This window comes from Neofelis nebulosa, chromosome X, assembly GCF_028018385.1.
Source record: "Neofelis nebulosa isolate mNeoNeb1 chromosome X, mNeoNeb1.pri, whole genome shotgun sequence".
NCBI classification, from domain to species: domain Eukaryota; kingdom Metazoa; phylum Chordata; class Mammalia; order Carnivora; family Felidae; genus Neofelis; species Neofelis nebulosa.
The window spans coordinates 49,860,303-49,870,287 of NC_080800.1; the positions used below are offsets into that span (position 1 = coordinate 49,860,303).

The 9,985-nt window shown below is 37.1% G+C and overlaps 1 protein-coding gene across 6 annotated transcripts in view; it reads left to right on the forward strand.

The window, feature by feature from the left end:
- The window catches only part of RRAGB (Ras related GTP binding B), a 47,991-nt gene extending 39,807 nt beyond the window's left edge, over positions 1 to 8,184 (forward strand). For all 6 annotated transcript variants that reach the window (XM_058712456.1, XM_058712458.1, XM_058712452.1 and 3 more), the window contains 3 exons: positions 5,465 to 5,556; positions 6,610 to 6,725; positions 7,660 to 8,184. In XM_058712456.1, coding sequence (XP_058568439.1) covers positions 5,465 to 5,556; positions 6,610 to 6,725; positions 7,660 to 7,757 — 306 coding nt within the window. In that variant the 3' untranslated portion in view covers positions 7,758 to 8,184. The remainder of the gene's footprint in view (positions 1 to 5,464; positions 5,557 to 6,609; positions 6,726 to 7,659) is intronic.
- Positions 8,185 to 9,985: the final 1,801 nt, after the last annotated feature.

Below are 9,985 nucleotides of genomic sequence, written 5' to 3' on the forward strand. Positions count from 1 at the left end.
GGAACCTCCACACTGCTTTCTAGAGCGGCTGCACCAGTTTGCATTCCCACCAACAGTGCAAGAGGGTTCCCGTTTCTCCACATCCTCTCTAGCATCTATAGTCTCCTGATTTGTTCATTTTGGCCACTCTGACTGGTGTGAGGTGATATCTGAGTGTGGTTTTGATTTATATTTCCCTGACAAGGAGCGATGTTGAACATCTTTTCATGTGCCTGTTGGCCATCCGGATGTCTTCTTTAGAGAAGTGTCTATTCATGTTTTCTGCCCATTTCTTCACTGGGTTATTTGTTTTTCGGGTGTGGAGTTTGTGAGCTCTTTATAGATTTTGGATACTAGCCCTTTGTCCGATATGTCATTTGCAAATATCTTTTCCCATTCCATTGGTTGCCTTTTAGTTTTGTTGGTTGTTTCCTTTGTTGTGCAGAAGCTTTTTATCTTCATAAGGTCCCAGTAATTCATTTTTTCTTTTAATTCCCTTTCCTTTGGGGATGTGTCAAGTAAGAGATTGCTACGGCTGAGGTCAGAGTGGTCTTTTCCTGCTTTCTCCTCTAGGGTTTTGATGGTTTCCTGTCTCACATTCAGGTCCTTTATCCATTTTGAGTTTGTTTTTGTGAGTGGTGTGCGAAAGTGGTCTAGTTTCAACCTTCTGCATGTTGATGTCCAGTTCTCCCAGCACCATTTGTTAAAGAGACTGTCTTTTTTCCATTGGATGTTCTTTCCTGCTTTGTCAAAGATGACTTGGCCATACGTTTGTGGGTCTAGTTCTGGGGTTTCTGTTCTATTCCATTGGTCTATGTGTCTGTCTTTGTGCCAATATCATGCTATCTTGATGATGACAGCTTTGTAGTAGAGGCTAAAGTCTGGGATTGTGATGCCTCCTGCTTTGGTCTTCTTCTTCAAAATTACTTTGGCTATTCGGGGCCTTTTGTGGTTCCATATGAATTTTAGGATGGCTTGTTCTAGTTTTGAGAAGAATGCTGGTGCAATTTTGATTGGGATTGCATTGAATGTGTAGATAGCTTTGGGTAGTATTGACATTTTGACAATATTTATTCTTCCAATCCATGAGCAGGGAATGTTTTTCCATTTCTTTATATCCTTCAATTTCCTTCGTAAGTTTTCTATAGTTTTCAGCATACGGATCTTTTACATCTTTGGTTAGATTTATTCCTAGGTATTTTATGCTTCTTGGTGCAATTGTGAATGGGATCAGTTTCTTTATTTTTCTTTCTGTTGCTTCATTGTTAGTGTATAAGAATGCAACTGATTTCTGTACATTGATTTTGTATCCTGCAACTTTGCTGAATTCATGTATCAGTTCTAGCAGACTTTCGGTGGAGTCTATCGGATTTTCCATGTATAATACCATGTCATCTGGGAAAAGCGAAAGCTTGACTTCATCTTTGCCAATTTTGATGCCTTTGATTTCCTTTTGTTGTCTGATTGCTGATGCTAGAACTTCCAACACTATATTAAACAACAGCAGTGAGAGTGGACATCCCTGTTGTGTTCCTGATCTCAGGGGAAAAGCTGTCAGTTTTTCCCCGTTGAGGATGATGTTAGCTGTGGGCTTTTCATAAATGGCTTTTATGATCTTTAAGTATGTTCCTTCTATCCCGACTTTCTCAAGGGTTTTCATTAAGAAAGGGTGCTGGATTTTGTCAAAGGCCTTTTCTGCATCGATTGACAGGATCATATGGTTCTTCTCTTTTTTTTTTATTAATGTGATGTATCACGTTGATTGATTTGCGAATGTTAAACCAGCCGTGCATCCCAGGAATGAATCCCACTTGATCATGGTGAATAATTCTTTTTTTATGCCGTTGAATTCGATTTGCTAGTATCTTATTGATAATTTTTGCATCCATATTCATCAGGGATATTGGCCTGTAGTTCTCTTTTTTTACTGGGTCTCTGTCTGGTTTAGGAATCAAAGGAATACTGGCTTCATAGAATGAGTCTGGAAGTTTTCCTTCCCTTTCTATTTCTTGGAATAGCTTGAGAAGGATAGGTATTATCTCTGCTTTAAACGTCTGGTAGAACTCCCCTGGGAAGCCGTCTGGTCCTGGACTCTTATTTGTTGGGAGATTTTTGATAACCGATTCAATTTCTTCGCTGGTTATGGGTCTGTTCAAGCTTTCTATTTCCTCCTGATTGAGTTTTGGAAGAGTGTGGGTGTTTAGGAATTTGTCCATTTCTTCCAGGTTGTCCAATTTGTTGGCATATAATTTTTCATAGTATTCCCTGATACTTGTTTGTATCTCTGAGGGATTGGTTGTAATCATTCCATTTTCATTCATGATTTTATCTATTTGGGTCATCTCCCTTTTCTTTTTGAGAAGCCTGGCTAGAGGTTTGTCAATTTTGTTTATTTTTTCAAAAAACCAACTCTTGGTTTCGTTGATCTGCTCTACAGTTTTTTTAGATTCTATATTGTTTATTTCTGCTCTGATCTTTATTATTTCTCTTCTTCTGCTTGGTTTACGCTGCCTTTGCTGTTCTGCTTCTGTTTCCTTTAGGTGTGCTGTTTGATTTTGTATTTGGGATTTTTCTTGTTTCTTGAGATAGGCCTGGATTGCAATGTATTTTCCTCTCAGGACTGCCTTCGCTGCGTCCCAAAGCGTTTGGATTGTTGTATTTTCATTTTCGTTTTTTTCCATATATTTTTTAATTTCTTCTCTAATTACCTGGTTGACCCACTCATTCGTTAGTAGGGTGTTCTTTAACCTCCATGCTTTTGGAGGTTTTCCAGACTTTTTCCTGTGGTTGATTTCAAGCTTCATAGCATTGTGGTCTGAAAGTATGCATGGTATAATTTCAATTCTTGTAAACTTATGAAGGGCTGTTTTGTGACCCAGTATATGATCTATCTTGGAGAATGTTCCATGTGCACTCGAGAAGAAAGTATATTCTATTGCTTTGGGATGCAGAGTTCTAAATAGATCTGTCAAGTCCATCTGGTCCAATGTATCATTCAGGGCCCTTGTTTCTTTATTGACCGTGTGTCTACATGATCTATCCATTTCTGTAAGTGGAGTGTTAAAGTCCCCTGCAATTAACACATTCTTATCAATAAGGTTGCTTATGTTTATGAGTAATTGTTTTATATATTTGGGGGCTCTGGTATTCGGCGCATAGACGTTTATAATTGTTAGCTCTTCCTGATGGATACACCCTGTAATTATTATATAATGCCCTTGTTCATCTCTTGTTACAGCCTTTAATTTAAAGTCTAGTTTGTCTGATATAAGTATGGCTACTCCAGCTTTCTTTTGGCTTCCAGTAGCATGATAAATAGTTCTCCATCCCCTCACTCTCCATCTAAAGGTGTCCTCAGGTCTAAAATGATTCTCTTGTAGACAGCAAATAGATGGGTCTTGTTTTTTTATCCATTCTGATAGCCTGTGTCTTTTGGTTGGTGCATTTAATCCATTTACATTCAGTGTTATTATAGAAAGATACGGGTTTAGAGTCATTGTGATTTCTGTATGTTTTATGCTTGTAGTGATTTCTCTGGTACTTTGTCTCACAGGATCCCCCTTAGGATCTCTTGTAGGGTTGGTTTCGTGGTGACAAATTCCTTCAGTTTTTGTTTGTTTGGGAAGACCCTTATCTCTCCTTCTATTCTAAATGACAGACTTGCTGGATAAAGGATTCTCGGCTGCATATTTTTTCTGTTTAGCACACTGAAGATATCGTGCCAAGCCTTTCTGGCCTGCCAAGTTTCAAAGGAGAGATCAGTCACGAGTCTTATAGGTCTCCCTTTATATGTGAGGGCACGTTTATCCCTTGCTGCTTTCAGAATTTTCTCTTTATCCTTGTATTTTGCCAGTTTCACTATGATATGTCGTGCAGAAGATCGATTCAAGTTACGTGTGAAGGGAGTTCTCTGTGCCTCTTGGATTTCAATGCCTTTTTCCTTCCCCAGTTCAGGGAAGTTCTCAGCTGTTATTTTTTCAAGTACCCCTTCAGCACCTTTCCCTCTCTCTTCCTCCTCTGGGATACCAATTATGCGTATATTATTTCTTTTTAGTGTATCACTTAGTTCTCTAATTTTCCCCTCATACTCCTGGATTTTTTTATCTCTCTTTCTCTCAGCTTCCTCTTTCTCCATAACTTTTATCTTCTAGTTCACCTATTCTCTCCTCTGCCTCTTCAATCCGAGCCGTCGTGGTTTCCATTTTGTTTTGCATTTCGTTTAAAGCGTTTTTCAGCTCCTCGTGACTGTTCCTTAGTCCCTTGATATCTGTAGCAAGGGATTCTCTGCTGTCCTCTATACTGTTTTCAAGCCCAGAGATTAATTTTATGACTATTATTCTCAATTCACTTTCTCTTATATCATTTAAATCCTTTTTGATCAGTTCATTAGCTGTTGTTATTTCCTGAAGATTCTTCTGAGGGGAATTCTTCCGTTTGGTCATTTTGGATAGTCCCTGGATTGGTGAGGACCTGCAGGGCACTTCCCCTGTGCTGTGGTGTATAACTGGAGTTGGTTCGCGGGGCCACGGTCAGTCCTGATGTCTGCCCCCAGCCCACCGCTGGGGCCACAGTCAGACTGGTGTGTGCCTTCTCTTCCCCTCTCCTAGGGGCGGGATTCACTGTGGGGTGGTGTGGCCCGTCTGGGCTACTTGCACACTGCCAGTCTTGTGGTGCTGGGGATCTGGCATATTAGCTGGGGTGGGTAGGCAAGGTGCACGGGAGTAGGAGGGGCAGGCTTAGCTTGCTTCTCCTTCAGTGATCCACTTCAGGAGGGGCCCCTCTTCCTTGGGCCTCTCGTCTGTGCTTGGCTCCGGAGACTCCATTGTGCTAATCCTCTGGCAGTTTTCTTGGTTATTTAGGCAGGTGTAGGTGGAATTAAGTGATCAGCAGGAAGCGCGGTCAGCCCAGCGTCCTCCTACGCCGCCATCTTCCTTAAAATACTTTTAACCTTTATTTATTTTTTGAGAGACAGAGTATGAGTGGGGGAGGGGATGAGAGAGAGGGAGTAACAGAATCCCAAGGAAGCTCCAGACTCTGAGCTGTCAGCCCAGAGCCCAACATGGGGCTCGAACTCAGGAACCACAAGATCATGACCTGAGCCAAAGTCAGATGCTTAACCGATTGACCACCCAAGTGCCCCTAATTTGTACTTTTTAAATCAAAAACATCCTGTGAAATATTGAAATAAGATGACCATTTAATTATCATAAATGAGAAATAACAGCAGTGAAACCACAATAGGTAATATTTTAATGTCCAATAAAATTATAAATGAACAGTAGTGTATAGGTTATCCATAGGGATGTTGAAATTATGCAGTACATTGGCAGAAGATGGGAGAGAAGAAGAGACAGTAAGGCTGGGTGCCAAGTCTATCCTGAAAATCAGGGTGACCAAGAAACTGACAGAGGTCTAACTTGAGGATTAAGTAGCAGAAGGTGATATGACTACTTTGCATATTTAAGAGTATTGCTTTTTTTCATAGGTGATTTCTCACTATCAGTGTAAAGAGCAGCGTGATGCCCACAGATTTGAGAAAATCAGCAACATTATTAAGCAATTTAAGCTGAGCTGCAGGTAAGAGATCTTTTGTGATCTATTTATGTCTGGAAAAATTTGTCACTTTTGAGAGGTTCAGATAACCACAGTAGACTGCACTTCTGTGTTCAGAGTAGTTCTTTTAATTGAAAAGAAAGCTAAACTCTAAGGGAGCCTACAGTTGGTTCAGGTGAAAGTCATTGTCCTTTAATGCAAACTCAACTGATACAGAAGAAGCATGTGAAAAATATCTAAGCAGAAAAATCTTTTGAGGTATTCGATACTATTTAGGAAGAAATAAACAGAAAATATCCAAGGGAGTTTTGAAAAAGAAGAAAGGAGAATTTACCCTACCAAATAAAAATTTTGCTATAATACTATAGTAATTAAAATAGTGACATACTGATTCAGGAATGGTACAGAATACAGTCTGGAAATGTCTAATCATGTTGTCTCACTTTTGATTAAATACGGTTTGAATCTTAGCATTGTGGATATAGGAAGAAGGAATGGCTAAACATTATAATTTAGTAAATATGTAATAATCAAAATCCTTATCCTGGTAAAACTTTGATGCCCAGACAATAGAACAAGTATAAGTTTACTCTTTTTATGTCTTAGCACACTGTGAGACTTACTGGCATGTTTATGCTAACATTTTTAAGAAGAAATCGCAAAGGGCATCCAAATATAATTACCTTGTTTGTTTTTAAAGAAATGGGATCATTTCTCTAATTTCAATATAATGAACATTCAAAAGTAGTTATTAATCACAATGATAGGAAAATTTCAACCTAAACTTCTTAAATATTAGGGAAATCTTTTGTAATCTGTTATTTTAACATGGATCTAGGTCTAAGCCCATTTCACAGTCAATGTCAAGTCCTAATCCACTTTCTAAGTCACTTTCCAAAACATAGTAAATTTAGCAGTAGATTTTCCTTGGAAAACAAAGAGAAGTTAGTGATTAACTGTCTTAATGAAGTGGTGAATCAAGGTATAATGCTATTGAATGTGTAATATACAAAGTCAGAATTTTTTATATTGCTATTATTTTATGTTCTTTACTACTTTTTCTCATTTGTCTTATAGCAAGCTAGCTGCTTCTTTCCAGAGCATGGAAGTCAGGAACTCTAACTTTGCTGCTTTCATTGACATCTTTACATCCAACACTTATGTGATGGTCGTGATGTCTGATCCATCCATTCGTAAGTTCAAACTTAGCTGACATAGATTTAAAGCTTCATTCTTTAAACTAATTTCCCTAGAGGTAGTACTTTATTAGATAATGAACAAACATCTTGTAGTGGGGATGGTTGCACAGCAGTGGGAATATACTTAATGCCACTGACCTGTATATTTTTAAATGGTTAGAATGGTAAATTTCTCGTTATATGTATTATTTACCACAATAAAAAAGCTATTTTAGTACTAGTAATAAATAGTTTTTTGTTTACTAAACTTATGTTTTGAAGCTTAAAAATAATTTAGACTCCTGGGTGTTTTGTTTTTTCTTCATGAAATTTCAGAAATCAAGGTACTAAATCTAGGGATTTTAAAGAAAAGAGAACCCATATGTATGATTTATGCTTCATATAGTATAAATTTTCAAAAGACTAATCAGTCTAAGCTCTGGATTACTAAATGCTGAATCATTTTATATGTCACTGTATATTCCTAAATACTATATTCCCATATTTGTACCCTGGGCATAAAGGGACATATTTGGTACTTCCATGCCATAATAGCCATGTTCATAACTACTGAAATAAAGGTTCTAGCAGTGTTTCCAGGATGTTCCCAGAAGTTTAAATAAATTATCTCTGATCCACTGGCTTTTCCTACTTAGATTAATATTAAAATACAGCATAACATAATGGGTTTTATTCTAAAAATGAACCAAAAAAAGATTTGGAAATTTTATTTTGGAAATATATTTAAATATAAACAAATCTGCTTATTCAGAAAAATTAAATCATAGTTAACTTGGGACCTCCTATTCCTGTATATTCTCTGTGACCTATTTTGAGAGATTTGGCTCTCTTTTGTTTATTTATTTGTTTTTACTAGTCAGACATTCCGTTGGCTGCTTGTATTTATTATGTTGGGTATCTCCTCCACCCCTACCCTCCCTACCCTCAGCTTCTGCAGCTACTCTGATCAACATCCGCAATGCCAGGAAACACTTTGAAAAGCTGGAAAGAGTGGATGGACCAAAACAGTGTCTCCTCATGCGCTAAACATTGCCACATGTTGTTTCAAAAAATTTTGAAATACTGTTTCTTAATTAATCTTAATGTTGTATTCATATATGTAGGCTCTGAAATGTGATGCTTACCACTTGTGTATTTCTTCCCCACATCAGTCTTAACGTTTAACCTTGAATGCTATTTACTAAAATAGCCAGTGAGAAGTTAGAAAATGAGCTGTTCATGGACTTGATGTGACATAAAAGTATGTGATATGTAACTGTTCTGATAACAAGATTCTAATAGTGTGTGTTCTGATAACCTGGTTCTAATAGTTGTGTATGCCATAGCCTTTTCCAACATCATCTTGTATTCCTCATTGGATAGTAACCTATAAGTTTGGAATATTACTAATTTCTCAGCATGCGTTAAAATTATTCCTTAACTTCAACTGTAAATAAACTTTTGCTGTTAGGGATTTCAGTGTCTGTTTTCTTTTCCTTGTCTTTTCAACTTTTTCCCTAAGAAAGAGCAAATGAATTTCATAGTTATCCTATGGGGAGGGGATCTGCTGTTTGGGAAATATTATAGAATAAAGTTGGATAGGAAGGATGGAGGCAGATTATAGTCTTAAAGTTAGAAGAGTTTAGATATTATGTGATAGGAAATAGGATACCATTGTAGGTTTTTGAGGAGGGGAATTATGTGAAAGGAATTTTGAAAGAAAATTAACCTAGACTATATGGGCTGACTGGTGGCAGCTGGAGAAGCTGTGGCAGTAATATAGGCCTGAGGTGTGTTGAAAGCTTCTTCTAGGTTGCAGCTGGAGAAGGAATGAATAAAAAGTTGAGGGAAAAGAGATAAGATTTATGAGATATAAGTCTTCTTTCTCTGTGGTCCAGGAATGATTAACTTTATGTATCCCATTACATCTAATCGGATGTATCCCATTCCATCTAATTATCCCATAATTACATTATGCTGATCAAGTAATATTAAAATATTTTTCAAGAAGATGTGTTTTATTTCATCGCCTAATGAAAAGATGAAGCATTGTAAACTAGGAGAAATGGAGCTTGATAACACTAACTAGAATTACTCAAAGCCCTTTTTCTGCTTCTGTAGGTACAATAAAAGAACACAAAAACATTTGGTAAATCTATAACAGTGTATTCATCTCATTTCTCTTCTCTCTATATCATGAAGAAAACTCTTCTAGACCAACAGAACCTCACCCTTCCCAATCTTATCATCCTCAGTTGAGAGAAATAGTTTTCACTAAGCAGTGAAGAACATGGTTTTTAGGTTGCCTACATTATGTAGATTAAAATTATCAAGCTTTAAAAGGTCATGGAACTAATTTTATCAACGGTTGTATTAATCCTCTGCAGAAGGGGAGTTTTTTAGTAGATATTCTAGATTCTTTATTTTCTTAATATCTAGGAAAATGAAGAAGAGTAAATGAAGTGGGGGTCTGTTCTGTGACTAATATTAGTCATGAGTTGATATGTTCTCATTATCCTCAATATATGGGGTTATATTTGAAGGTAGTTAAAAAGTGGACAGATAGATACAGATATAAACATTAAATTAGGTAAGTGTGAAAAAGTAGTTATTATTTGCTCTTGTTCAACCCTTGCTCAGATTCTAGTTATAATTTGGACTTAGAGGATGCATAAAAGAATGAAAGGTTAGAAAAATTAAGTTATGATTTAACTTAATCCTCCCTATTGTAATGACCAACTAGTCTTCTTTGTCACTGAAGACAAAAATATGTTTTGTGATAGATATTTGTCCAAGATGGAACCACCTAGAAACTGAAATAAACACAAGTGAATAGTGAAAGCATATTATGGGATTATTGATAAAATGAAATGATGGTTTTTATAGGCTATGTTAGTGATGTTATTAGGATAGGGCAATAGTTTTCAAACTTGAGCAGGCATTAGAATCACTTGGAAGAGAAATTGTTGAAACACACTGCTGCCCCACACCCAGTACCCAGATTTTCAGGTTCTGTAGGTCTGGAGTGGGACCCAGGAGTCTGCATTTCTGACAAGTTCCCTGGTGAAGCAGATACTGATCCTGCTGGTCTATGGACTATACTTGAGGAACCACAGCTTTAGGGAAAAGAAGAAATGTAGAAAGAGGAGTATGAAAACGTGTTCACTAAGTTTATAAGGATAAGTTGAAGGCATTATATGAACTAATATATAGTATAGACCACTGATTTTCAAAGGGATCTAAAAGTTTGTGAAGCACTGTTTTACACAAACATA